The 27152-nt window shown below is 45.1% G+C and overlaps 13 protein-coding genes across 13 annotated transcripts; 6 read left to right on the top strand and 7 right to left on the bottom strand.

Annotated features, from left to right (window-relative positions):
- The first annotated feature begins 73 nt into the window (after window positions 1–73).
- On the top strand, window positions 74–1995 carry CYBJADRAFT_168775 (Zn(II)2Cys6 transcription factor). The gene has a single exon (XM_020215499.1). The coding sequence runs from the start codon at window positions 278–280 to the stop codon at window positions 1952–1954; it is 1677 nt and encodes a 558-aa protein (XP_020069117.1). The 5' UTR covers window positions 74–277; the 3' UTR covers window positions 1955–1995.
- On the bottom strand, window positions 1746–2874 carry CYBJADRAFT_168774 (fumarylacetoacetate hydrolase family protein). Its single transcript, XM_020215498.1, has one exon. It carries the CDS (start codon window positions 2844–2846, stop codon window positions 2013–2015), a length of 834 nt encoding a protein of 277 aa, XP_020069116.1. The 5' UTR covers window positions 2847–2874; the 3' UTR covers window positions 1746–2012.
- Window positions 2875–3317: 443 nt separating this feature from the next.
- Window positions 3318–3590, top strand: COX7 (cytochrome c oxidase subunit VII; the record flags this gene model as incomplete). Its single annotated transcript, XM_020216566.1, has 2 exons — window positions 3318–3324; window positions 3412–3590. 2 exons carry the CDS (start codon window positions 3318–3320, stop codon window positions 3588–3590), a joined length of 186 nt encoding a protein of 61 aa, XP_020069115.1.
- A 734-nt stretch (window positions 3591–4324) lies between these two features.
- On the bottom strand, window positions 4325–4913 carry PSH1 (ubiquitin-protein ligase PSH1; the record flags this gene model as incomplete). The annotated part of the gene is made up of 2 exons (XM_020212123.1): window positions 4325–4738; window positions 4815–4913. Coding segments are annotated over 2 exons (513 nt in total), but the record flags the coding sequence as incomplete, so codon positions are not given.
- Window positions 4914–5183: 270 nt separating this feature from the next.
- On the bottom strand, window positions 5184–7611 carry CYBJADRAFT_22104 (uncharacterized protein). Its single transcript, XM_020217584.1, has one exon. It carries the CDS (start codon window positions 7497–7499, stop codon window positions 5478–5480), a length of 2022 nt encoding a protein of 673 aa, XP_020069113.1. The 5' UTR covers window positions 7500–7611; the 3' UTR covers window positions 5184–5477.
- A 470-nt stretch (window positions 7612–8081) lies between these two features.
- RAD18 (E3 ubiquitin-protein ligase RAD18) lies at window positions 8082–9170 on the top strand (the record flags this gene model as incomplete). The annotated part of the gene is made up of 1 exon (XM_020213787.1): window positions 8082–9170. One exon carries the CDS (start codon window positions 8082–8084, stop codon window positions 9168–9170), a length of 1089 nt encoding a protein of 362 aa, XP_020069112.1.
- Window positions 9171–9999: 829 nt separating this feature from the next.
- On the bottom strand, window positions 10000–10953 carry CYBJADRAFT_110060 (uncharacterized protein; the record flags this gene model as incomplete). The annotated part of the gene is made up of 1 exon (XM_020212068.1): window positions 10000–10953. A coding segment is annotated over one exon (954 nt), but the record flags the coding sequence as incomplete, so codon positions are not given.
- Window positions 10954–12103: 1150 nt separating this feature from the next.
- ATG1 (serine/threonine protein kinase ATG1) lies at window positions 12104–14575 on the top strand (the record flags this gene model as incomplete). The annotated part of the gene is made up of 2 exons (XM_020212890.1): window positions 12104–13231; window positions 13301–14575. The coding sequence occupies 2 exons, from the start codon at window positions 12104–12106 to the stop codon at window positions 14573–14575; spliced, it is 2403 nt and encodes an 800-aa protein (XP_020069110.1).
- Window positions 14576–14907: 332 nt separating this feature from the next.
- CYBJADRAFT_178186 (uncharacterized protein) lies at window positions 14908–18816 on the bottom strand (the record flags this gene model as incomplete). The annotated part of the gene is made up of 2 exons (XM_020216913.1): window positions 14908–18596; window positions 18717–18816. 2 exons carry the CDS (start codon window positions 18814–18816, stop codon window positions 14908–14910), a joined length of 3789 nt encoding a protein of 1262 aa, XP_020069109.1.
- A 1172-nt stretch (window positions 18817–19988) lies between these two features.
- Window positions 19989–21298, bottom strand: ARC40 (Arc40p). Its single transcript, XM_020215497.1, has one exon. It carries the CDS (start codon window positions 21216–21218, stop codon window positions 20127–20129), a length of 1092 nt encoding a protein of 363 aa, XP_020069108.1. The 5' UTR covers window positions 21219–21298; the 3' UTR covers window positions 19989–20126.
- A 234-nt stretch (window positions 21299–21532) lies between these two features.
- On the top strand, window positions 21533–23488 carry CYBJADRAFT_153522 (uncharacterized protein; the record flags this gene model as incomplete). Its single annotated transcript, XM_020213410.1, has 2 exons — window positions 21533–22925; window positions 22983–23488. 2 exons carry the CDS (start codon window positions 21533–21535, stop codon window positions 23486–23488), a joined length of 1899 nt encoding a protein of 632 aa, XP_020069107.1.
- A 342-nt stretch (window positions 23489–23830) lies between these two features.
- Window positions 23831–24826, bottom strand: YFH7 (Yfh7p; the record flags this gene model as incomplete). The annotated part of the gene is made up of 2 exons (XM_020212103.1): window positions 23831–23983; window positions 24068–24826. Coding segments are annotated over 2 exons (912 nt in total), but the record flags the coding sequence as incomplete, so codon positions are not given.
- Window positions 24827–25708: 882 nt separating this feature from the next.
- On the top strand, window positions 25709–26740 carry AIM45 (Aim45p; the record flags this gene model as incomplete). The annotated part of the gene is made up of 1 exon (XM_020213409.1): window positions 25709–26740. Exon 1 carries the CDS (start codon window positions 25739–25741, stop codon window positions 26738–26740), a length of 1002 nt encoding a protein of 333 aa, XP_020069105.1. The 5' UTR covers window positions 25709–25738.
- Window positions 26741–27152: the final 412 nt, after the last annotated feature.

The raw sequence follows: 27152 nt of genomic DNA, 5'->3' as shown, positions 1-27152 counted from the left end.
GCTATATCCGAATGGACTCAGCGTAATTATCCATCTAAACAAGTACGAAGTGGAAAACTTTTCCCTCCAATTGAGCCCATTTACCCCCATAACCCGACTGATCCCTTGCTCATCAGCAGAGTCTTCACCCATTTGTCGTCAGTCATCCTTTCCTTGCAAAAAAAAACACACACTACCATCGTCAATTACTGGCATAGTCTCTCTTATCAAGGCCTCGGGAGTGATAACCAAAGCCCCCACCTCCAGCTTCATTCTCAGGCGCACAACGATCTGAAGAATGAATAGGAAACAGGTTCCAAGGGCTACAAAGGCGTGTGCCTCGTGCCGTCGTCAAAAGACTCGCTGCTTCCCGTCTCCAAACTCCATTTCATGTCTCCGTTGTTACTCGTTGGGTAAAGACTGTTCGTTCCTAACAGATGGGACGCTGTCAGACCCAGATGTTATAAACAAGAAGAGGAAGATAGACGACGATAACGAAGCCTCGCAGCCGTCAATTGAAGGGTCTGACTCGCTGAAGACGTTAGGAGATAACGTGAAGAAGATCCTTGCGATCATCCAGAGACAGCACAATCTACCCTCGGCTCTAGATGAATATGACTCTTCTTCAATGGCTCTACCTCCAGCACAGACCTCGCCTTTCAATCTGATGTACAAGAGCGTGTCCTTCCAGAATCTGCCACTGACGGTATCACATCTACTTTCTCCACTCAACACATTCACGAGTGAGCCTCCGAATGTGCTGTCACTGGGGATTGTTTCCCCACAAGAGGCCATCCATGCTGTGGATCTGTTCAAAGAGAACTACGGCAGGTGGATATCGCTTCCACAGACCAGCGCAGAGGTGCTGATCGAGGACATCAAGAGATCATCGCCGATGCTGCTCACCACGATTTGCCTAACGAGCCTGCGTTATAACGTTACAGATGTCAATTTTGATACCTACCAGCAACTGATCAAGCAGCTGAAGTTGGAATTGTACGAGGGTCTCTACAGATCACCACAGAGTTTGAACTTTCTGAAGGCATTGGTGATATTAGCAGTCTACGGGTACTCCTTATCAACCCCAGAGTTGGTTGTTGATCCCTGGTTTCTCAGTGGTATTGCCGTGATGCAGTTTCTCACGCTCGACATGAACAATGACTTCCTCCACGTGTGCTCTGTAGGATCACTGGGAACGGTGGACATGGAGATGGAGAAACTGTCAAACTTTAGAATATGGAATCACATGTGTCTGGTACACCTCTGTAATTGTATATTCTCTGGTAGAATGTGTGTCCTTGATGAGATTCGCCTGGACCAGGCAAGGCGTTCTTTAGACCTTGCCCAGGCAACCAACTTTGACGGCAGAATGATTAGTGAAATCTCGCTGCAATTGCTGCTGTACAACTTCATCCAGGCTGGTTCTGCAACTGAGTTCAAGATTTTTGAAGATGACCTGAAGCTGTGGTACGACCAATGGAACTATCTCTTCAAACAGCCAAATCTACAATTTGTAGAGTTTGGCTACCACTACTGTTATGTGAGTGCCTTTTATCATCTGAAGATGGGCAGCCACGGTATTATGGACACTACTGACTTCAACGATGCAACGGAGAAGCACATCGATGACGTTGACACGTTGAACAAGATGCTGTACCATTGTTTAAAAGTGTTGAACCACATCATTGGTTTAAACGACGATTTGTATTTCGCATGTCTCTCAGACCAGATTCACGTCTGTACTTTCTACACGTCAATTGTGTTCTTAAAAGTCATCAAGTGGTGTCATCTATACAACAACACCTACGATACCCACGAGTTGTTGAACTTCATCAAAAAGGTTGAATCTGTTCAAAACAAGTTTGAGAACATGAGCACCTTAACGGATGATTTGGCTTATAGATTTGCATTGGGATTACAGGAATTGATTGATTCCACTGTTCCTGCAGTGCAAGGAACTGTTGGAGCCCATTGACGTTATATGGTGAAATAACCTGTGTATTATTATTCTTTTCTTTGTCTTATATTCAGATTTATTCAAATACAACGTTGTTTTGTAGTGTTCCAATGTTTTCAATGGAACACTCTACTGTGTCTCCGTCTTTCAACCATCTTGGTGGCCTGAAACCAGAACCAACACCTTGTGGTGTTCCTGTAAAGATCAAGTCACCTGGAACCAGAGTTGTGCCCATGCTTAAGTGTGCAATCAGCTTCTTCACAGAAAAGATGGCATCGTTGGTATTGCTGTTCTGTCTCACCTCACCGTTGACTCTAGAGCTGATCCTCAAGGCATTCGGATCCTCGATGAGTTTGGTGGTCGTGATACAAGGGCCAATCGGTGCCCACGTATCGAACATCTTCCCAACGTTGAATTGAGAGCCACCACGCTCAATCTGCCATGTTCTCTGAGACACATCATTTCCCACGGTGTATCCCAGAACGAAGTCTAAAGCTTGGTCCTCAGGGATGTTCTTACCCTCTTTGCCAATGACCACCACCAATTCAGATTCGTAGTCGATCTTAGCACCTTCAATCTGGGCCTGTTGAGGCACCTCAATTGGTGATAATGTCCCGTTCAAGGCAGTTGAGGGCTTATAGAACAGGCACGGCCACTCAGGGATTCCCAGCTGGATTTCCTCCGCATGCTTCTTGTAGTTCATACCAATCATCCTGATTGTGCCGATCTGTTCTCTCTGCAGAGGTGCCAACAGCTTCAACACCTCAAGCACATGGGTCGTATCAACCTGATGCCTGTTGAAGACATCACCAACGACTTCATACGCCTGTTTGAGCTCCGCGTTCAGGGCTTCGCCGAAATAGACCTTCCCGTCAGTCGCAACGAACCGTATCAGTCTTGAAATTGTCATCGTTTGGTCTTTCTCTGGTCTCCCTCCATCACTTGTGTGTAGAATTGAAGATACGTGAACAATCTTCGAGAAAGTGTGGCTCAGGAAGGTTATTAGTTTTCGGCGTTACCAGCCCACCGTGTTATCTCCGAGAATAGTTATCTCCGCCATCCCTCCACCACGGCAGCCTGATTATGTAATCGCATGATGGCCTAAGTGCGGCATACGCCGTATGATACGACTGTGCGCTCAGACCACTCTTACGATCGAACAAAAAGGTGAAAATCCGCGCTTCCCATTGGCCAAAGAACCAAAAAAGGAGCGAGACGGGAGCCAAAGAGGAAAAAAAAATAGAACACAAACACACAAAGACTGTTCCATCAACAACTAAAAAGACCAAAGACAAATATCAGAACCAGTAAGTAGCAAACAGACAAGTGGAGCAGCTACTGATTTGATGCTTCCAACGTGCTCATCGCAATACTTTTACCTATGAACGGTTCTACCGCTGGGTTAAGCGCTGTATTTTTGATGGAGAAGCATTGAGCATGAAAGTGATGTGCTTATACTAACAACAAACACCTAGTGGCTAACCACGTTATCGAACTCCAAAAGCTCTATCAAAACTCCACCAAGCCATTGTGGATGAGACACCCAAGATCCAAGTTCTACATCTACCCATTCTGGGCTCTTTTCTGGTCCGTCACCGCTGTGAACGTTTTCTACTTGGGTAGAGCTGTCTGCGGTATCAAGGACAAGAAGTAAAGCTGAGGAAAAAAGTTGTCTCCTTCGTTCTTCGTTAGAAGCTCATAAACATTCAAACCACACATTCATCTGACGAACTTGATTACATTTTTTTCTATTTATATATGCTGAAGAAAGCAAAAGACAAAGAGACAGGGCGAAGAAGAAGCTAATACACATGTTTTGACATTTGTCTCTGTTTTTAAAATCAGATTGGTGTTTTATGTAGAATCGTATAGAACGTGGCAGGGTCATTCGCTGTCATCCAGGTCAACAATTTGAAACCTCCTTCTTCTATTGCTGTCAATCTCCAGTCGATCGTCGTCGCTGTCTGAATCGAGTTGGTGCACAGTGTACGGTGTAGCTGATACTGGAGATCGGTCTGGAATGCCATGCCAGCTTTGCTCTGAAGCATCTGTACCGTCGTCATTATCATCATCATCATCATCGGATTCAATGCGGACAATGGGTCTTCTGTTCACCGCAGATGCATCGCTGGACTCCTCATCTGACGACAACAACGAATTGTTATCAATGACGTCCAGCTCTGCGATGTCTCTGTCATCAAGGAAATCGTCGTCACTATCGTGGTACTCATCGTCTCCGCTCAGCATGTCTGCGCTCAACATGTCGTCGTTATCGTCATCGTACGCATGTACATCTCGAAGAGCTCTCATCACTTGGCGCAGATGTGGCGAATCATGTAGCACAGCACCAGGTAGGTATGCACTATCGCTTTCATAGCTGTTGTCATCTTCGCCAAAGGAATCAGTATCAACATCATCACCACCACCACGGCCGTGTCTCAGCTCCCTGTCCCTTGGATACTCAATTCTAGCACCGCAGTTGTGGCAAACGTTGCCTTCAACTTCCCAGTTACAGTTACTACACCTGGCAACCCCATCTTCCTCGTCAATCAGCGCAACATGGTTAGTCTTGAACAGCTTGTTGAACAGAGAATCCTTCTCCAAATCGCGTTGATAGTGCGATTCCATACGCCTCTTCTCGGCTTCACAGTCCTCAGGGGCATCTGGAGGCAGCACTTGTAGATACGTTGTAAACAACGAGTTCACAAGGTTCTGAAGTGCAATGTTGAGTGTTGGTGCAGTTCTGACATAGGTTCGGCAAGACGGACACGACTCATGTTCATACAGCCAGCTCGAGAGACACTATAAACACATCACGCTCTGTTAGTTATTCCATCCCACATCAGCAGTCAGCACGGTATGAACACAGTAAACTCACGGTATAGCAAAAGTTATGACCACACTGTGTCATGAAGGGTACAAACATCTGTTCATGGCACACGGGACACATCGTTTGATCCACAACCTCTTTGATCAAATGTGTTGTTAAGTGAGGCTCCTACATTGTCAGCTCAACGTTAGTATACAAAACTTCCGCTACCCTTCACCGTGTACATACCGCTTGTGTGAGAACACTCTCCAATGAAAATGCCGTCATAGTTCCCTGCTCTCTCCCGCTCTCCTGTCTAATCCGTGTTGATGTTGAAGTTGTTCTACTACGGAAGCTTCCGCTTGTGTGTCTCGGCCTAAATAAAATTTCGCGGCGATGAGCTTCTTCAAATGTAAACATCAATTTATACAACCATACAGAGAGTGATCAAAGCATCGATAGTTGTCTATTGATGTTCTATACGAAATCGTGGTAGCAGTCATAGTCTCTGTCTCCATTTTTATATAAAACTGTCACATTGAGCGGTTCTCTATGTACAGGATCGTGTTCCGAAAGTCCCAATGGTTCAGGTTTAGAAGAGGTGCAACCTCCAAGAGAACAAAAGATGTTAAAACAAAAAACAATCAAATAAAACATTATGCAAAAAATAGTGTATTGTGACGGCGATGGTAGCACTCTCCTCTTTGCTATGTACATGATATGCTCGTAGTGCTACCTCCAGCCACTCAGCAGCTCTATGGTGTCGTCCAGTACTTTCCGATACTCATTGGTTTGTTCTCTGTATCTATCTTTGACTGATAGATTCATCTCATCAATCTTTGGCTTCATATAGTCAAGTTCTTCACTGTCGCACTTCGTCAATAGCCAACACGACGTATTCTTAATCAGACGGTTGTACTTGGGATTCAATTGATAATTCTCCTTCAAGACGTACTCCACGACTTTGATATACTCTTCGCCGTTGCCATTCTTTGCTAAAAACTTCAAAATTGGAACGTATAAGCTAATGATATTCTTATCCACTCTGAAATTCTTTGATTGTGTGGCCCTTGAAATGAGCTCGAATCCAACCTTGTTGAGCCCCTTCTTAAAGGCATAGTCGGAGAGCTCTGCGTAATGGGGATATCTCAAATACTGATCCTTCTCGAATAAGAAGGTCTCAATCTTTAATTGAGCCTCAGCATGCGAATCGTACCTGAGAGTGTTTGCAAACCAAGAAAGCTCGAGATGTAATGGAACAGGTGTATAAAGCTTTGTACATAACTCGTAAACCTGTGATGCATATGGTGATTTCATCTTGATCAGCTGTTGTAAAACTCTTGTGAAAAGTTCAACAGTGGGTCTCTTACCGTCTCTCAACTTATTGTTAAGACGAGTTAACAGCTCCAAATCTTGCTCACATGTAACGTTGATCATCTGTGATAATGAGTTACTGTTTGAGCTCTCCTTTTCCAAATCCCTAAGAGCTTCAGATTTCCAGTAAACATCTAAGGAATACGAAATACCCTTGAACTTTGAAGTTATGACATTCTCAAGTCCAGGCTGGTTCAGTTTAAAAGCATTCCATATCGTGATGAACATATCCTTATCCAGCTGGTAGTTTGATTTCAACAGTTCCACATATTCAAGTAGCTCATGAGCGCTACCCGTACGCGCAACGGTCAGTAATCCCCTTACACGTAACGTCAAAGTGTCCTTGTGGCCATCCCTCTGTGCCAGTGAAGTGTAATGCTTCATATCCTCGATGGTAGCTCTCTTTCTCAATAGTAGGTATAATCTGTCGTAAAAAAAGGTGACGGATTCGGCTGTCTTATCCTTCAAAGATTGCATGAATTCATCAACTTCGAGCCATAGGCATGAAGGATCTATGGAGACAACTCTATTAAGGAATCGAGCCATTCTGACATAATGGTTATCCAACTTGTCAATGTTTTCCAGATACTGTTCCAACTCTGAAATATCTTTAGACTTACCATTTCGTATGAATACAATCATCAATTGGCCCAATGCACTATCCGAGATGGGCAAGCTAGGATTGTTCTTCAAGATGTCAAAGACAAATCTCACCGTGGAGAATGTGGATACATCAGTAGCGTTTAGTAAGAACTCATACAGTGTCTTGTCATCCATTGGATGATGGGAATAAACCATCTGGTACAACAGTTGCTTAGCAAACTCTGTGTTCGTCTTTAAAAAAACAACTAGTGCCATGTTGAAGTGTCTTGCCAATTTGGACGATTCGTCAGTGGATTGTAGATAATATGTAAACACTTCTTCAAATAATTCGTAGTCCTTTTCAAGGAATGCAGATTCCATAACAACGCCCAGGAGTGTATTAGCACCGATAAACTGTTCCCTCTTAGACCTATAGATCTTCCTTATTATGAGATGTTTGTGCAATGCGTGTAGTTGTCTCAGTATTGAAACCAATTCGGCTGTATTGAAATGCTTATATCGATTTGATATTTCAGATGCAAGATTCTTGAACTTATGGGCCCTTATCAGCCCACTAACCCTCTCAAACTTTGGGTTTATAGACCTCTGCTTCGGAATTGAGAAGTGTACACTTTGTGTATTCGATGTAGGCGTTGACGTTGATATTGATGTTGATGACCCAGATGATGTTCCAAACGTCACAGACGACGTAGCTCGCCGTATAGCCATCTGACTATACCGCGTGGGTATTCTTATACCACACGCTAGTGTTCGTATCTCTTTGCTGCGCCAACTCATTGTGGTGATGACATATAGACCGCTTCTTCCCTCGCTCTTGCGCTCCTTCGGAATAGGTGATGAGGTATCAATTCACACAGTGTAAAGCTTCCCTCGGGAGAAAAGATCGGTGTCCTGGTAGCGACGAACAGCAACAGATGATACACAACAAAGAGAACAGCAACAACAACAAAAACGACAACAACAACAAAGCCAAGTGGTGAGCTCCGCTGAACAATTCGTCGTTAACTATGGCCACCTTTGTTTACGCTGAAGAAATTTTCGGACAGGCCATAAAACCACAAAAAGAAAGAAAAAACTGCAGTCTCGAGGGCCCAAAGTGGTAATTCCGGTGGTGTGTTTTCATTGTGTGAAATTGTCGGAACTGACGCTAGGCTGGGCTGGCGGGCTACAGGCTTAGGCGGAGATTGTCTGGGCTAGGCGGAGAGACTTGAGCTGCGCTAGGCGGAGATTGGCTGTTCTAGGCGGAGAAACTTGAGCTGCGCTAGGCGGAGATTGTCTGGGCTAGGCAGAGGAATTTTACCTGTTTTGCCTCTTACGGTCAACATCAGCCAGTATTAACAACCCCAACTGGACCTCCAAATGAGCTCATTCGTACCAACTGTGTCAGATCCTTCAGACTTTGCCCACTGCTCAGAGCCTCGCCTCGTTGAGTTTGACTCCCTGCTGCGCTGCCACATCTGTAAAGAGTACCAAACAGCTCCGGTATTAACTACCTGTGGACACAGCTATTGCTCTGTGTGTATAAGGAAGTACTTGATCCACACGGCCAAATGCCCGATCTGCTCCAAAGAGATACGCGAGGCGAATCTTCAGAGGAATGTGCTGCTTGAGCAGGTGGTTATATGCTTCAAGACGCTTAGAGATGACCTGTTGGAGAAGCTGACGGTTGAAAGCAAGGTTGATGATAGGCAACGTCGTGGCAGTTGTGAAGTTATTGAAATTGACGATAACGTCGAGGTTGATGATGAGTTGGAGATTGTCTCAGAGACAAAGAAGAGGAGAAATGTTGGCCAGGGAGGGTTGGAATCCCTGTTCAAGAGGAAAAAGACCCCTCCAAAGGTTGGCCCATTGGGTACATGTCCCATCTGTGCTAAGCAGTTCCCCATCCGTGTCCTTGAAAGTGAGCACATTGATCTGTGCCTCAATACGCCTCTTCTAGAGCAAGACAAAGATAGCATAGTGCCGAAAGAGTCGGAACATTCATACCAGAAACTGACCAAGTTAGACTTTAGCTCGCTATCAAACACCACTCTGAAGCAAAAGCTGGCAAAATTAGAACTACCGACCAATGGTAACAGAAACCAGCTGGAGTCACGATACAACGAATACCTCATCTTGTGGAATGCAAACTGTGACTCGATAGTGCCAAAGGATCCCAAAGTTTTGAGAAGGCAATTGGCGCAATGGGAGTCATCTCTCAAGTTCAGAAAGGATGATCATGATAGACAATTGGATAAGAAAGGTTGGAGTGATTTGATTAAACAAGCGAGAAATAGCAAGATGAAGACAAGAGAGGAGCAGGATGATGCACAGGTTGAAAGCATAGATATCATGAGTACCAACGAAGAAGATGATAGTAATCTGATTACATCTGCACAACCACAGAATTGCAGTATACAAGCATCAACTCAAGAATCTACAGACCATGAAAGAGTATTCGCAGATTAGATACATTATTGGAAGATTTATGGCATATACATATATACTTGAATCATGCACTAACAACATGTGATTCTTCAACGACTTTAACGATATCACCTTCCTCAATAACAGTCTTGGTCTCGATAAGAATCTCCGTAGTTGTTTCAGTTGTCTCAGATGTCTCAACAGTAGTTTCAGCAATTGGAATTTCTCCATCAGCTTCCACATCCAGTTCTTCAATGGTTTCAACAACAGTTTCAGTGGTGGTTAAAGTGACAGTTTCTTGTTCTTCATCTTCAACAACTGGTTCAGCACCTTCTAGAGGAGCCTCTTCAGTAACCTCCTCGGTTGCTTCTTCAGTAACTTGTTCATTTGCCTCTCCCTCATTTTGAACAATGCTGTAATCATAAACACCAGAGTCAATTACATGAACGGCAAACGCAGTTTGGACGTCGCCTTCAATGTCAAACTCCAAGCCCGGTTCCAGAGAAGACTCAAATGATACAGTGCTCTCTCTTGGTAATACAATACCAGCAGCTGCAAACGCAGTTTCAGCTGCATCACCAATGGATCCAGTTTCTGTAATTGCAGCCTGTTGCGAGGATAAAGAGGATCTCAAGGCCTCAAATTCCTCTGGTGTATAGCTACCATCGTCAAACAAGTCATGCATAAATCTGTTGAAAGTGTTAAACTGTTCGTCTGTGATGTTCTGTCTGATGAAGTTAACAACGAATGAGATGATAAGAATGACAGCAGCCCATTTCAACAAGGTATACTTGGCTCTTATGTTCGATGGCAGTTTAATCACAGATATTGTCGAGGCAGCACTCACAGAAGCAACATACTCGCCGTTTGGAGAGACAGTAATCTTGGTGATAGCAAACGTGTGAACCTTTGGATAACGTTTACAAGTTGAAAAGTCATCCAGATCAGCAATGGTTATAGAGTTATCGTTGCCAGCAATGGCAACGATCTGACCCGATAAAGAGACGTCAAGGGCAGTTATCTTTGTCACTTTATCGGTGATAACTCTAGCCTTTTTGGTCTTTAAGATTCTTCTTGGCTTAAGACCTTGATCCTCAAAGACCACTCTTGATTCCAGAAGCAATATACCAGCCTTGTTCTTGAGGTTGATACCGATTATTGCGGCCTCATCTTCAATCAGTTCCACTTTGGTCAAGAGATAGTTTGAAGTGAAACGTTCATGTTCCCATGATTCCTTTGTTGCCAAGTTGTAAAGTACCAATTTCTTTTCAGTGATGTATGCCACGGCGTTACCTGAAGGGCTTATCGCAATGTCTCTAATTTCATCCTCCTCATCTTTGGAAAGGACCTGCTTAACCTCCATGGTGTCAACATCTATCAATTTCAAAGATGGCGGGGTTGTGGCGTTGAGAACCAGCGCCATGGACGCATCCTTTGACAAGACAATGGCCTTAATGTAGTCAAGAGGGTCCTTTGACTGTAACAAGTTCACCGCCTTGATCAACTCAAAGTTGTGCTCCTCATCGGCATTGAACTTGTACTTCTTCAGGTGGTCATTCTCGCCCTGTTTCAGCTTTGAGGATGCAGCATTCAGCGACACCAGCAGAGTGCCCTTCTCCAACGCCAGTGCCGTTGGCGAGTCGTTCACTCCGGCGAATTCGTAGTCGTCAGTAACAATCAACTTATCCTGTTTGATGCCGACGCTCGACATCTTATTGGCGATCCCATTGTTTCCCTCACCACCACCACCTGTGACGACCAACGAGTGGTCCGTGGCAAAGGCTGCGCCGTACAGCGGGTAGCCAACGTCTAGCTTCAAGCTCATTGCGTTATCCTGTTTCTCTTGAGCCTCTTGCCTAGCAATGGGTCTCTTTCCTCGCTGAAGACCCTCTCGGTGTGGAAGTTGAATGTGGCTTTTACTATAACCGACAACAGGGAAGGCTGCCGCCTCCTACACCCGGACACCAAATCCTCGTGTGATTATGCAGCATCGGAATACACGTCCTTGTGTCGGAATTCATTGCCCCTTCCGTCCACTCCAAAAAAGAAATCTGCAAATAACGTCATCGACATCTTTTTTAAAGTTTAATTGCGATTCCCAATGTGGGATTTCCTTATCGGTGGTTGGGTGACACATTCCGGTTTTATCATACGCAATTTTTTAGCAATAAGACACACTTTTTAAGGGAGCCTTACGGATGATCCTGTGAGTCAGAGCTCGTCTTGGTTGAAAATATCTTGCCTCCTCTTTTTCCCTCCCTCTCCCTCTCTTTTCCGTCTGTTTCACGCTCCGTCTTGTAAAGCTTACAAATAGCCCTATAATAAATAGGTGGTTAACGTCTGAACCGGTCCAGCCCCTATAGCATCGAATAACAGGCTTGTATAGGGAAACTTACCACGGCACACCTTGTCCGAAGCACCAGTTACCAATTGGAACATCGCAACGTCGAAAGCACCGTGTGTTTGCTTCAAGGGTTTCACGTTTGAAGCGTATCGAAGTATCGTGTTGCGGATTTCCTTTTACGCCACTGTTGGTTATCGCGTCAATTTTCATGGGAAAAGGGCGTGCTAGGAAAGGAAAGCGATAAACGAAAACGCCAAAAGGCGAAAAGCGAAAAGCGAAAAACGAAAACAACAACAACATCCACAACAACATCGAAAGGGATAAAAAGGGATAGCAAAGGCTGCTGAATCCTCGTGTCTCTGGCTCTGGAAACGTTTATTGAAGCTGGCTGAAGCACTGGGTGACTGCTGGGTTCTATTGCGTGGTTTGATTGGCTGGTTCCGTTGGTTGTGAAGCTAAGCGCCACCATCTCTGATACATCAACAACTGAAGAGCTTCTTCCGCCCAAAGGCATATAAAGCAGTGGCAAGCCTAACCATCTGGCACGGCGGTTCCTGGGACTTTGAAGCCTACTGCACCGCACACTTTCTATACAACACAACCACTGCTCATTCTACCGATATAACACGCCATGTCGCCTCCACAGAGCGACGTGAAGGTGATTGGCCAATACAAAGTTGGCTCTGAGATTGGCCGCGGGAGCTTTGCTAGCGTCTACAAGGGGGTGAATGTGGACACGCGGACCCCTGTGGCCATCAAGTCGGTTGTGAGATCCTTGTTGAAGAACAAGAAGCTCCTTGAGAACTTGGAGATTGAGATTTCGATCCTAAAGGACTTGAAACATCCGCATATTGTGAAGCTGTTGGACTACCAGCAAACTGAAACACATTTCCATTTGATTATGGAGTACTGCTCTTTGGGAGATTTGTCCTTTTTCATTAGGAAAAAGGACCAGCTAATACAGAAGCATCCGTTGGTTAAAACGATGTTCAACAAGTACCCCTCTCCAGAGAACTCGAACGGGTTGAACAAGATATTGGTCCTGAATTATTTGAAGCAGCTCTCGTCGGCTTTGGAGTTTTTGAGATCTAAGAACTTGGTTCATAGAGATATCAAGCCCCAAAATTTGCTACTTGCGCCTCCAGTTTTCGAACAAGAGGTATTCGAAGAACGTGGATTTGTTGGGTTGCCGGAACTGCCCATCTTGAGGATTGCAGACTTTGGGTTTGCAAGATTCTTGCCAAACACTTCTTTGGCTGAAACACTATGCGGGTCTCCTTTGTACATGGCTCCAGAGATATTGAACTATCAGAAGTATACGGCAAAGGCAGATTTATGGTCAGTGGGTGCAGTCTTGTACGAGATGAGCGTCGGAAGACCTCCTTTCAGAGCTTCAAACCACTTGGAATTATTCAACAAGATCAAGAAGTCCAAGAACAGGATACATTTCCCAAGTGCGGTAGCAGATTCAATAGACCCTGGGATCAAGAAGTTAATCTGTTCCTTGTTGAGATTTGAACCAACAGAGAGAATGGGGTTCCAGGAATTCTTTGAAAATGACATTGTCAATTACGATTTGAATCTACTATTGGATGGAGTTGACAAGGATATAAGCTTAGAACCTTCACAGGTTAATGAAAACTTGTTTATATCTGAATACATCGGTAACGGTGCAATTATTGATAACAAAGTGGACCAACCTGAGGAAGCCCTGGAGGAAAGAGAAGAAGATGATACACAGCAACAAGAAGTGAATAACGTGGCAGATATAACGCCTAGGGTTAGTAAATCACCATCTCCAACAACTGTACAGCATGAACAAACACAGACACATAACTCAACTTCTAAGGCTACTACCCCAGTTCCTACAGTCAAACAGATTTCCACACGTGATATTCAACCAATCTCAGGACAACAGACCACGCGTCGCTCACTAAACACGCAAGTGCCTGCGGTGAAGACAGCACCTTTCAGACTTTCTAAATTACAATCATCTGACCTGGTTGTTGAGAAGGAATACGTTGTCGTTGAAAAAACCGCCGTTGAAGTGAATGCTCTGGCTGATGAGTTGGCTAACGCTGGTAGCGGCGCAGGTGCGATTGCCCTGCCAAACCAGTATTACACAACTCAGCGTCGTCGCTCATCTCGTGGATCCTCTGGAGGATCCTCAAACGGCAGAAGACCTTCATTTGATCGTCGTACTTCCATCTCAATCTCACCAACAAATGCATTATCGAAGGCGTTGGGGTTGGCATCAACAAGGTTGTTTGGTAATCAGAGTACTACAGCGACACATTCTACCGGAAGTGCACTTTCAAACATCAACAGTTCGAACAACTCCTTCACAAACAACATCATCTTGAATTCAACAAACCACATCATTAACTATAACAACTTCAAGACACAAGGCGGTGATGATATCGTTTCACAACTTGAGTCTTTAGCCACAAAGGCCCATGTCGTCAACTTGTACGCAGAGGTCAAGTTCTCACAGTTGATCCCATCACCACCATCAGCAAACTCGTATGCTATTGAAGAAGAAGATGAAGATCCGGCAGATTACCTGAACCATTTGCCACCTGAGGTTGTCAAGCAACTGGCTGATGAAGCTGTTCTTCTATATGTTAAAACGCTGTCGTTATTAGCAAAGGCTATGAACATTGCGTCCGAATGGTGGCACAACAATTCCAATAACCCGTCACAACGTCTGAATGAGATTGTTCAATGGATAAGAGAACGATTCAACGAAGTCCTGGGGAAGGCGGAGTTTGTGAAGCTGAAGTTGCAAGAAGCCAATAAAAAATTGAGGGAGACTAACCCTGACCTTAAAGATGAGAAGATCTATGCAGAACGTTTAATTTATGACAGAGCTTTGGAGATTGCCAAAAACACCGCCAAATCTGAAATCAATGGAACTGACCTGCTGGGCTGTGAGCTGGCTTATTCCACCAGTATTTGGATGTTGGAGGCTTTACTCGATCAAGAGGAGGGCAATGAAAAATTGGAGGAAACTGATAGGGAAATGGTTGAAAAGTATATTGAAAGTATATCAAACAGATTGGCGACTCTAAAGAAGAAATTGGAAAACGCTCAGAAGATATAAACACTATCGATCAGGATCCCTATATCTCATCAAGGAACATTTTTTTGATCATACACACGATGTCGTTCAAAGACGATACTATTGCTAAGCAGTAGTTCAACAACTTCAGATTCTATATGCTATTAACTACAATTATGAGACAATATTACATCACATATCAAACAATCAAACACATCATGGGATACTTTTGCAGGGAAATATACATAAATATTTTATCAATGGGTTATAATTGGATGAAACTAATTATCATTAATATTAAGTCATTGGAATCGATGTAGAGTTTGTAAGCTTTGAGCAATGAATGTATGTATATGAATATGGAGATTTGAAGCTCACGCATGTTTCTTGTTGAATACACCAAGGCTTATCTTCAACAATTTTAACCTCAAAAGCACATAAGCAATGAATCTATACACAAGGGCAACAGCTACCAGGACACCAAAGGCATAGGTGTATGATGCCAATAGGCCATACTCCTGTAAGACGTAAGTACCATTACCAATGATACAATTAGGATCATTAATGAGCTGTTCGTCTGGACATCTGAATTCGACTGACGATGGGAATCCCATGTTAACGAGAATCATGGTGGTATACTTCAAAGGCGAGATGTAGTTGATCCCTTTGAGAACGCTATCCATGTCTAGCGACATGATACCACCCATGAACGTACCAATGGACAACAGGATACTCACAGAGTTAACTGCAAAGCCAGCATCATCGAATAATGTATTCGTAGCGATACCTAGGGATTCACCACAGAATATGATGATGAAGATGCAATATGCTAGTGCAAAATACATCTCTGCTGTTCTTGGTAGGCCTGTGATTGGTCCAAAGAACGCAGCAGCGATCATGGCACCGAGAGCATCCATAGGTATCTCTAACAATGTATAAGCAAGGAAGAAGGGCAGTATTCCATGGACCCTATCAGCATGCTCATGATAGAAGTAGTTTCTCTGTTGAGGATAGGCAGCGAGGTTATTCAACATACCGCAGAAGTAAAGAGCAGTGACTTGCTGAATACAACCAAGCCTATCCTGGATGCCTTCGTATGAGTCCTTCAAGGGAGCCATCCATAGAGCAACCACTATTCCGACACCCATAGGGTTCATGATCTTGGCCATTAGAATATCAGTATTACGTACAGTGGTTAGTAACTGTTGATGGAAACACGAGATCAAAGCTGGAACAAAGGCACACGGTTGACGGATGAATTCACCAAACCTGTGCTTGAACTGTTCGTTGGAGGTCATTGGAGCCGTGTAGCTATGTGATGTTGACCGTTGTTCCCATGCCTTCAACAGAGAGTTGATTCTGCTCTTGGAGTCCAGCTCCTGTTCCATGCTTTGGTTATTAACCGAGATCAGGTCCAAGATGTGATCAGCACAATTGGTCAGCCTTGGACACGGGTACCCCAAGGACTGGAAATAGTCCATGATTGTACTCTGTGGTCCGTTGTATGCCACGCTACCACCTTTAGCAAGCAACAGTATCTCTCCAAACTTGTTGAAAAGGTCCAGGCGAGGCTGATGGATGGTGATAATGATCGTCTTACCTTCACTGGCCAAGTTGTTTAGAATCTCGAGGATAGTGGAGGCTGTAAAGGAGTCCAGCCCTGAAGTAGGTTCATCCAGGAACAGCACTTTGGGGTTGTTGAGCAGCTGAATTCCAATTGCAACACGACGCTTTTCACCACCACTGATGCCCTTCTTGAACTCTGACCCTATGAGGGTATTGGCACAACCTCTCAGCCCGAGTTTGGCAATGATACCATCGACGACTCCGGAACGTTGCTGTCTGTCCAGGTGTCTCAGTCTGAGATCAGCAGCCATCACAAGGGTCTCCCGAACACTAAGAGAAGCCAGTAAGTGGTCATCTTCTTGCGAAACATAGGAGCACAGAGAATTCATCATGTCAGTGGAGACTTTTAGCTCGTTGAACATGATATCACCACTAGACGAGTACCTGTTTAATAGACCTGATAGTGTTCTTCCGGCTATCAGATTCAGTAACGACGATTTGCCGGACCCAGAGGGTCCCAGTATAGCGTTGATTCTACCACTCTTGAACGTTGCGTTGATTCCATGAAGAATCACCTTCTCCATCTTGGTGAACTTCTTCCTGAGGGTTACGCTGAGGTATATGTTGTTCAACGTTATATCGATTGGTTCTCCTGAGTCAGTCTTGGTCTGCTCAATTTCCTCTAGTTCTCTACTTGCAGACCCTTGTTTGAGCTGCTTGGTTAGTGATACATCCACAGGGTTTAACTTCAACAGCAGAGCAGCAGCAACGTAGAACAATATCGACCATGCCAAAACAACAAACAGAGGTATCACAATCCAATGAGGAAGGTCAAAGTTATAGCTGGCAATTATATATTCACCTTGATACATTTGACACTGTGTCGAGTCTTGGTCCTGGTATGGACAGTCACCACTGTATCCTGAGAACTGGTTAACCATCATCGCACCAAATGCATACCAGAGGTATGCAATATACTTGGTCCATCTCGTATACACCGGGATGGACTGCGTATTGACAAAGAATCCACAAGCAAAACTCTGTAGGGTGTAATTCATGTTGGAAACAAGACTTGCCTGAGCGTACTTCCTCGATATAGCAACTGCGAACACTGCGCCTGTCATTGAAGCCAGATGAGACAAGAAGATCCCCGTCCAATATATGAAGAACTTCGACGCACTGCTCTGTAATCCGTACATGAAGTAGGTGATCACTGCAAAGAGAAAGGATATAGGGACGTCCTCTGTGAACAGTTTAGCCATGCGACGTGATATCAAGAACCCAGCTATAGAAACACAGTGGTCTGCTCTTTCACGGTCAAAGATCTTGATGTCAGTCGAGCATAGTCTGTATACCTCAAACAAAAGCATCAGATAGCCTTGGAGCGCACATGAGGAGTATATAGCTGCTGATATTGTTCTGATGCCTGCCAGATCACCAGCCGGCTGGTAATAGACCCACCCACAAATTATACCCATGACGATGGATTCAGAAAACAACGCTGCTAGTGTTGCAGTGTCTCTTGTCGTTAGTAGCATGGTTCTCTTGTAGAGGATGAATATTTCTCTCAGCAGTGGTATTCTCTGGCGTATCACGGTAGGACGGGTGTGGGCATTATTGTTACCATTATTATCGTCATCACATTCATCGCTATCAGTATTACCACCTTCCAACGGTTGTAACATGGTTTGCGAGTAGCGTCTCCAATGGGCTGCAAACATCTGTAACCTCTCCAACCCTTTCTTCTCTGAAGCTGTAGAACGGGCATCCACTGCAGTAATATCTATAAGGAAATCGCTTGGATTGACATCCTCTGGAACTGTATACCCCAGGCTTGCAAAGTATGGCAGCACATTTTGGATAGAGCCTGCGTATACCGTCTGTCCTCTTGATAGTATACACAGATAATCAAACAGAAAGAATATGTCCGATCTTGGCTGATGAATGCTAATGATGATGGTACGGCCTCTCTCCGTGAGCTTCTTCAGGGACATTATGAGTAGAAAGGCCGAATAGGCATCCAGGCCAGTCGTAGGTTCATCCAAAAACAGCAAAGATGGATTCGACAAGATTTGAATCCCAATGCTTAGCCTTCTCTTCTCACCACCTGAGAGTCCCTTGTGCGTTGAATCACCAACCATGGTATCCGCACAATCTTTCAATCCCAGCTCCAGTATCACCTCCTCAACCAGTGCCAATCTCTCCTCTTTGGAATGGCTATCTGGCAGCCTCAACTCTATGGCGAACTGTAACGTCTCCCTTGTTGTCAGCATTGGTGATAGGATGTCTTGTTGTATAACATAGGCGTGCCTAACGGTGTCCAGACTGCCACCACCGTAACGAAGAACACCTGTTTGGTGTAATGAGCCAGCATTGGACCGTTGTGCCAGAACGTTAAGCATCGTCGTTTTCCCTGAACCTGACCCACCAATGATGGCCATTAGTTTACCCTGTGGCAGGTCAAAGGAAGTCTCATGGAGTATAACTCTATCACCAACTGAGTTGCTGGCTACGGGCTCAACCTCTGTATTGGAGCCGTCTTCAAAAGCCTTGGTCTGACTTACAACATTGGCCTTCCCATTTCCCGCACTGGCACTCCTCTTTCGCAAGCCTCTACTATCCTTCTTCTTCTTGGAGCTCTTCGGAGCCACAGTGAGTCCCCGTACTTGGACGTTCACAGGTAGGATCTCTTTGAACAGAACCTTCTCGGCGTCCATCCGGGACATAAAGAGAGAGAAGATGTACGACGCTCGTTATAAAGCTATGTCGCCAGTGAAAGAGCTCCGTCACTGAGATGTCCAGCGAAGGGCTACGACTGAAATTCATTTACCCAGTTTGGCCAGTGTTCCTCACTGTGGGCTCCCTACCGAATCCACAGCAACTACCAGCAAGCCGGGATGAGGTCTTTTGCTCAGCTGTACCGGCGCATGAAACCACACAGTGCATGTGCTTGTGCATAGCCTTCGTAATGAATGGGTTACTGGCTCACGCAGTGGGACTTACACCATGCTCCATTGTCCTCCTGTACAGCTCAAACTGCTCCAGGCTTCACTATGACCATCACGCACCACAACACACACACTCTCTCTTGCTCTCCAACTCATTTATAAACCCTTAGCTCGTCGTTGCTGCTGTGCCGTCTACGGACTCATAGCCTCGTAATTAGCTGTACATGCAGCAACGGTATGATTATTAACAAGGAGACTCTGCCCACCTCCACCAGTTCAACAGCCAAGCACACACGCTCTCGTGAGCCTGAGCCAAAGTTGCTACTCCGGACGAGCCTAATGGATGGAACTGTGCGTAACAGAGGGGAGAACCATGTCCTCTCTGTCACTCTGTGTGCTCTCTCGGCGTGTTCTAAAACAGCTCAAAGCGGAACAATACCGTGTTTTTGAGGCATCGGAACAGTAGGAGCCTTGGGCGCAAAGGCCGTTTCTTTCTATGCATTCCAACGGTGTGCTTTCCGTTTGCAGTAGCTTCCGAATGTGGATGTTTTGAGAATGTTTTTGGTGTGGATTTTTTTTCTTGGTTTTGTGGTTGTTTACTTTCGTTTTTGTGGTTATGTTTGTTTACTTTTGGTTTTGTGGTTGTTTACGTTTGTTTACGTTTGTTTACGTTTGTTTACCTTTGTTTACGTTTGTTTACGTTTGTTTACGTTTGTTTACCTTTGTTTACCTTAGTTCACCTTTGTTTACGTTTCATAACCCCCACAATGTCAGAAGTCCTCACCGCCGACTTCTCTACAAACACACAGCTCACAGACGTTGAAGCCCGTATCCTGCAACGGTACCAAACACTGGCAAAGAGACTAAACGACCTGTCAAGGCTGATAACGGCCCTGGTAGAACAGCCCATTCCCCAGCTGTTGGATAACCTACGCGTGCTGGAATCGAAAATCGCACTGGTGTTCACGCTGTTCAAAGGAGCCGTCTACTCACTGTTCCTACAACAAGAAGGGTTGAGTAACGACGAAGAGCAATCGTCAACATCGGAATTTACATAGAACAAAAAGCCAAAAGCAAACCTAGGCGGAGAAAATGACAATTCTGCCATCGATACCGGAGCTGGAGAACTTGGTCAACGAACCATTCGACTCGGAGTATGGTCTCAGCTGAGTGATGGTGTTTTGGTGGATGGTCTTCAAATTCGACGCGTTCTTACCGACAACGGTACCCTTCAGATCCATCTGTCTGAACATGTTTAGAGCTGAAGTCTCGCTGTCCTCCGCCTGCTTGTTCTTCTCCGGGTCGTCAATCGCGTGTGAAAGGACCCAGTTGGTCTCATCACCTTGGAACACAACAGGGTGACAACTATGGCCCGCTGCAATGACAGTGGACTCGTTAGCGAAAATACACGAGGTGAAGGGCAAATAAGACGTAGACACGCTCAATGCAGAACGTGGTGGTTGGTTGGCGCCTCCTGGGTAAACCACTGTCACTGTAGAATCATGAGACACAAATGCCAACACATCGCCGGCTGGACTAAAGGCAACGTCATGGATCCAACCACCATTGGAACTGACAAAGTCACCACACAGTGTGTTGAATGGCAACTTTTCACCCCATAGCGTTGGTTCAGGCTTGGTATCGATACCCTTGACATAACCTGAAAACACCCTGGCATGGCCATCTGTGGAACCAGCAGCCAGTAAAACACTGTTTGGATGCCATTCAATGGACAGAATGGTGGATCTAATTGGCTTCTTGATATGCTTGGAGATCCACCAATCGTTCTCTTGCTCGAAATAGCACACTGCAATGACACGCGCACCAGAACCAACGGCAAACTTGTAACCGTTTGGTGCCCATTTAACAGAAGTTGCCGATCTGTTGATACGTAACAACACCAGAGTTGGCTTGTATGAGCCATCGCTCAGTGGCTCCCAAACAATGGCATTACGGTCTTGGGAACAAGTCACGATACGTCCATGGATTGAGATGTCAACAGCAGTCACCGTCTTATCGTGGTCCTTCAGCGTGGCCAGCAGCTTTGCACTAGGAGTGGAAACGTCGTACACTTCAACAGTGTTCTCCTTGGTAATTGCAAGGGTCTTGCGGTCCTGGGAAAAACAATGTGAGTGAACTGGTAAATGGCCGAATTGAAAGACTTTTGACATTGTTCTTGGTTAGCTTGTTCAATTAGGAGGATCTACTCTACCAATTGATTGGATTCTTAGGGTGCTTAGTATACGTGAAAAGGGTGAAAGTGAGCTTGAACTTGCAATCAGCAAAGCCGATGTTCCGACGTATATCGGAAAAGGTTAACGCTTCAGTATATCCGAGGTCTAATGTGGTCGGAATTTACCCTTTCGGTATGAGATGGTGTTGTCACAGCAATGGTGAAGTTTTGTTGAAGAGATAATACCCGTCAAAGCTTTGATGATTGACACTGTTGACAGCCTTTCCAGCGTAGCAGGCTTCGGCATTTGATATGGTACACGTCTATGACTCTGGGGATCCAAACCTGCCAGATCTACCGAGGAATCTATTGTTTACAAACCCAAGCGATGAGTATTCTGACGATGAGCAAGGGCATCCATTAAGTGATGTTGAAACACATGAAGCGACGTCGCAGGAACAGCCGATGCAGAGTGAGTCCAATCAACAGAGGGCAGAGCCAACAAGGCTATATCAATCAACAACACATGCCTCGTACAGGAAAAGAAGGAACAGAAGGAAGAAAAAGGATAGGAAATATGACGATTCGTCCTATTCTGCAAGCGCAGCAAGGCAGAGAATCTCATGGGAACCTGGCGTTGATATCAACACCACGGAGGTGATAATCTCATCCATTGGGTCTGCTGTTACGATAACTGACTATAGCCACGATCGGTATCGTGTTGAGCATGTTGAGGTGTTTTCAAATACACCAGATGGTTCAGATGTCGATACTGATGGTAGCACTGGGTCATCCACTATGAAGAGTGAAGAGCAGCATCAGAAACAGCACAGCTCGAAAGTTGAAGACTCTGTTAACAAATTGAGGCAGTGCCTGGATAGCAGGCCTCAGTGGTCAAAGATACGGTGGATCAACGTCAATGGCTTGTCATGGGAAGCCATCGCAGCCTTGGGACAGAAGTATAACTTGCACAGGTTAGCAATTGAAGATATGATAGATATCCCTCAGAGAACAAAAATTGACTTTTATCCAGGTTTGATATTTGGAGTGGTTCCATTGGTCAAGCTCGTGAGGAAGGTGGAAATTGGCAATGACTTGATCGATACAGCTTCTAAATGGGAAAGAATTAAGAGTATGTTCAGCTTACACTTACAGACGACCAGCGAGCCTGATATCCATCACGAGACTCAGTCTGACGCTAAGATTTCATTAACTGAACAGATTCCACACAGACATGAACCTCGCCGGCTGAACGATAGTTTCAATCCAACAAAGTACTCTAAACGTCGAACTAAGCTACTGGACGACCAAAGACCTTTGAGTTATAGAAAGCTATTCGTCGGCGTTGAACAATGCTCATTCTTTATGCTGGATGGTATAATCATCTCTTTTTTCGAATCCTCCGGTGATGACATTGAGAGTGCCATACTGACTCGTATCTCATCTGACGAAACCATCCTGAGGGTGTCCTGTGACGTTTCTATCCTATTAGAAGCGATCCTGGATGCCATTGTGGATATCACATATCCTGTCATCACTGCGTATAGGAAAAGACTCTCAGAGTTGGAAGTTGACATACTGACCAATCCAGATTTGAGACATACACAGATGTTACACCTCATGAGTGGTGAACTGAATCGCTTGAAGAGAGCCATATTCCCAACATCCACAATGATTAACTCCCTCAGAGACCTTTCAAGGGCAAGTACGTCTTCGCCGGATATTAACATTCGGCAGTTGGAGAAGTCATTCTCCAAGTCAGGCTACATCATTTCACCACTGTGTGATGTGTACTTGGCTGATATAGTTGATCATACGATGATGTTTACAGATGAAATAGAAGGGATGGTGTCGAATGTTGAGAACTTGATCCAGCTCATGTTTAATACAATCTCTACAGATACGAACGAAGCCATGAAGAAGTTGTCGCTCGTTACCGTCATCTTCTTGCCATTGAGTTTTTGGACTGGTTATTACGGTATGAATTTCAAGAGCTTTGGAGATTTGGACCATAATGTGAGCTACTATTGGAAAGTTGCTGCTCCCTTCAGTGTTGGTTTGATGATTATTATCACCTGGAGCTTCTCCAGACGATCATTCTCCAAATACAAACGTATTATTCGTAAGAAGATCAACGACTTCAAGACTGAAAGGGATATTAAGAGGGAAAAGGAAAAGGTGAGACAGTATAGATTAAAGGTAATGCAGAGTCGAAAACCGACACACCACGGTGTGAAGCGTGGTCGAGTTGATAACACCATGGTTTGACAGCACTGAATAGCTGTTGGAAGGCACAGAACAGCCTCCGTGCAACTGGGGAGATCTACAAGATGAGGCCTTAGCGAGCTTGAATGATTCAACATCATAGCATTGTCTACGACTCAATGCGGTGGTGCTGAGCTGAATTGAAAGTATGCGACGTCGTGTGAAACAACAGTTGCTGTTCTGGAGTACAAGTGGTGTCAAATATCACGGTGAGCACGAGGAGGGTGTAATTCTACAGCTTTGAATGTGGTTCTATTAGTGTTGGATTCGGTGATCCTAGACAGCAACTTCGTTTGGATCATCTATGCTAATTATATCGATATCACTTTGGAAGCTCTCTGAATAAACCTTCTGGCCATTAGGCAGGTCATTGACTCTAACTCTATCTTCACCTTCTTGTAGCGTGGATACTATTCCAGCTCTTAAATGACGGGATCCCAGTCTAGAAAGGATCTTATTATCGTCTATAAGTAGTTTCCAAAACTCGTGATTCTTCATCTCCGGCACTGGTAATTGTGATATTCTATTAGTCGATTCTGAAAAGTTCAACTCCTGTGGGGTACAACTGTTTGGCATCTGCACAGTGGGCTCCAACAGCTTGGGAATCTTCTCCCAAACTGGGTTATTCAAGAGAAGGTATAGCCCCTCTATGATCAATATTCTCGAAGAAGACTTGATGCACGTTCCAAACATCTTGGGATCCTTCTCCATATGGTCAAAACTCGGTATGTAGATATCCGGCACTGCATGGTGAGAATTGAGCGTGTCCAGAGGTGATAGCCTTGAAGATATGTCCAGTGATGTGAGTTTCAATATCGAGATGAGCTCAACCAATAGGGACGAATCAAACGTGAAGGGAGACCCACGTCTCCTGTATGCATTTTCCCGGTCTTTGAACCTATCCAGCACCCTTCTAGGCAAGTGGAAGCCGTCCATGGGTACAACTTGTGCCAGTTCCACAGCATCATCACTTGAAGTCGCACCAGGATCATCATCCATGTTGTATTCAACTTTTATTGCGGTATCATCACCACCTCGTCCTCTAACGATGCACCCTTTCGTGGTCATCTCTACCGAGGGCTCGAAGCATTCGTCCTCATAGTCAATCTGAGCCAATGGATCGTACATGCGCTGCGATTCACACTCAATCCGTGGATACTGTGTCCCACCACCGTTCGCACTCCCCATCACCACCTTACCTCTTGTCCTGTGCAGTTCGTTTATAATATCAACACACCTCTGAGCAACCGTAGATTTACCAGAACCCGGAGCACCAACGAGCAGTATCACCACTCGATACTCTTGTGAGCCTTGTAGAAGAGCCAAAGCCCTTTCAGCCAAATCTCGGTATGTGGACTCCATCATGATCACACGGGACATATATGCCTTCTATATGGTTCAGGCAGCTTTGCTCGTTTGCTCGCTCTGCGTTGCTTGCTTTCGTCTCCCGTAACAGCTCAGGTGAGAGACAGAAGGAGAGATGGCAGCCTCGTGTGCTTGTTTGTATCAGCGTGCTCTGTTTGGTGGAACCTGTTGATGTATACAACAGCCAGCCGATATTGTCCGAAGCCTCTCAGACAACCGATGCACACAGTTGATGGAGAACGAATGTATGGGGGCTCAACACCGGACAGCAAACAGCAAACAGCACCAAGAACGCACAAGGATCTCTATCGAACTGATCCGTGCTACGCAACAGGAGGAAGGCTTTTATAAGATCAGCTGGCGTGTGAGAGAGAAGCAATGGGAAAAGTTCCCTTCGGGGCATAGTGAACCAGTGCGATGGGCCTGGAAAATTCCGATATGGGGGAGTCCGCAATTTTTTCTCTTCCGACAACTTCGGAATTGATACGGGGGAATTGGAGGCTCCTTGCTAGTGACGAATGGTTCAGCTATACAGTGTGGTCTCAGCACAGTGGAGACAGCCTGATTAGAGGGAGAACTGGGTTGAATTGATGTTGCTGAACGGTGGAATGTGCTGGCTGGTTCCGATACGCTGGGGGAGAGCATTTCCGACACACCCGGACACCAGGAAAATATGCTTGCGGAGGAATCAGGGTGGTTGTGTGATGTTTCGGGGTTTTGTCACGTGACCTGTTTCCCCGGAATGTGTACATCCGTACACCACATGTGCACACCCGGAAGTTTTTCTCTCCTTTTCCACTCTTTTCGCCCATTTGCAATGGATGTTTCACACCTCCGTCTCCAATTTTAAAGTGCCATCACCACCTTTCGAGTGTCGCTAAGGAGGAAATGTTCTCAGTTACAAGATCGCAGTTCGTCAGATCGCTTGCAGCAAAGAGATTTGGGTCAACGTTGGCGTTTGTGGAGGCCAATGGCTCAGAGATCTCCTCGGCTTCTCTGTCTGCGTTGAACGCTGCAAAGCAGTTGGGCAACCCAGTGGTTGCTGTCCTTCTGGGCTCTGGTTCAAAGTCCGCTGCGTCCCAGTTGAACAAGGTTGAAGGTCTGTCGAAGATCTTGGTCTCTGAGGATTCTCAATTCGATCACCAGCTGCCTGAGTACATCGCTCCAGCCATCTCCCAGCTGATCTCCAACAACGACTATTCGCATTTCGTGACATCTGCAACTGCGGTGGGCAAAAACGTCCTTCCAAGAGTTGGTGCCCTTCTGGATGTTCAGCCTGTTAATGATATCATCAAAGTTGAAGATCCAACAACTTTCAAGAGACCAATATACGCAGGTAACGCCATTGTTACTGTGAAATCTAACGATGCTAAAATTCTGCTGTCAACACGTTCTACTGCCTTTGAGGCTGTGCCATTGACAGCATCTGAATCTTACCCAGTGGAGGAGTTCACACCAACTTTAGAAAAATTACCTGTTGAATGGGTTTCTGAAAACTTGGTGAAATCTGAGCGTCCAGAGTTGACATCTGCCAAGATCGTGGTGTCTGGTGGCCGTGGTCTCAAGAGTAAGGAAAACTTTGATAAATACATCTTCCCATTGGCTGATGCCCTCCACGCCGGTGTCGGTGCCACAAGAGCTGCTGTCGATGCAGGTTACGTGGATAACTCCCTTCAAGTTGGACAAACTGGTAAAGTGGTTGCCCCAGATTTGTATATCGCTGTCGGTATCTCTGGTGCAATTCAGCATTTAGCTGGTATGAAGGATTCAAAGACCATCGTTGCGATCAACAAGGATGAAGAAGCTCCAATCTTTAACGTGGCAGACTTGGGTCTCGTTGGTGATTTGTTCGAAGTTGTTCCTGAATTGACTGAAAAGGTTAAGGCTTAGGGGAATATTTAATTGAAGAAAAGATATATCTGTACTTTCCGTGTGCGTATTTGAATCACACCAACTGTTCTCGAGTATGTAATCAACACTCAACAATCATCCAGCTGGTCTTTCCCTCCACAGGTGACATGTATACATTGTCCCCATACTCCCCGAGCTTGGTATGTGTCATATTACATCCGGACATCAAGAATCTGAACAACTTGCATAATTTGATGCAATATGAATAACGAATTATCATTTGTTTTCTCTTTGATGACATCATGAGGTGGCGAGTCTCTGTAGACTTCAAAGATTTGTGCTACTAATACACTGATACAAGAAATTTGGGCTAGTTCTAATGGGAACACTCATGATGGTTTCGTATGATCTGCAGGTGGATTAAACCATGCATGCTTCTAAGAATATGATC

Source organism: Cyberlindnera jadinii (assembly GCF_001661405.1).
Source record: "Cyberlindnera jadinii NRRL Y-1542 unplaced genomic scaffold CYBJAscaffold_12, whole genome shotgun sequence".
Taxonomy (NCBI): Eukaryota; Fungi; Ascomycota; class Saccharomycetes; order Phaffomycetales; family Wickerhamomycetaceae; genus Williopsis; species Williopsis jadinii.
This window is presented reverse-complemented; position numbering and strand designations above follow the sequence as displayed.

Excerpts from the sequence above, each read along its gene's own strand:
- CYBJADRAFT_168775 (XM_020215499.1), top strand. The coding sequence starts at position 278 with ATGAATAGGAAACAGGTTCCAAGGGCTACAAAGGCGTGTGCCTCGTGC.
- CYBJADRAFT_168774 (XM_020215498.1), bottom strand. The coding sequence starts at position 2,846 with ATGACAATTTCAAGACTGATACGGTTCGTTGCGACTGACGGGAAGGTC.
- CYBJADRAFT_22104 (XM_020217584.1), bottom strand. The coding sequence starts at position 7,499 with ATGAGTTGGCGCAGCAAAGAGATACGAACACTAGCGTGTGGTATAAGA.
- ARC40 (XM_020215497.1), bottom strand. The coding sequence starts at position 21,218 with ATGTCAAAAGTCTTTCAATTCGGCCATTTACCAGTTCACTCACATTGT.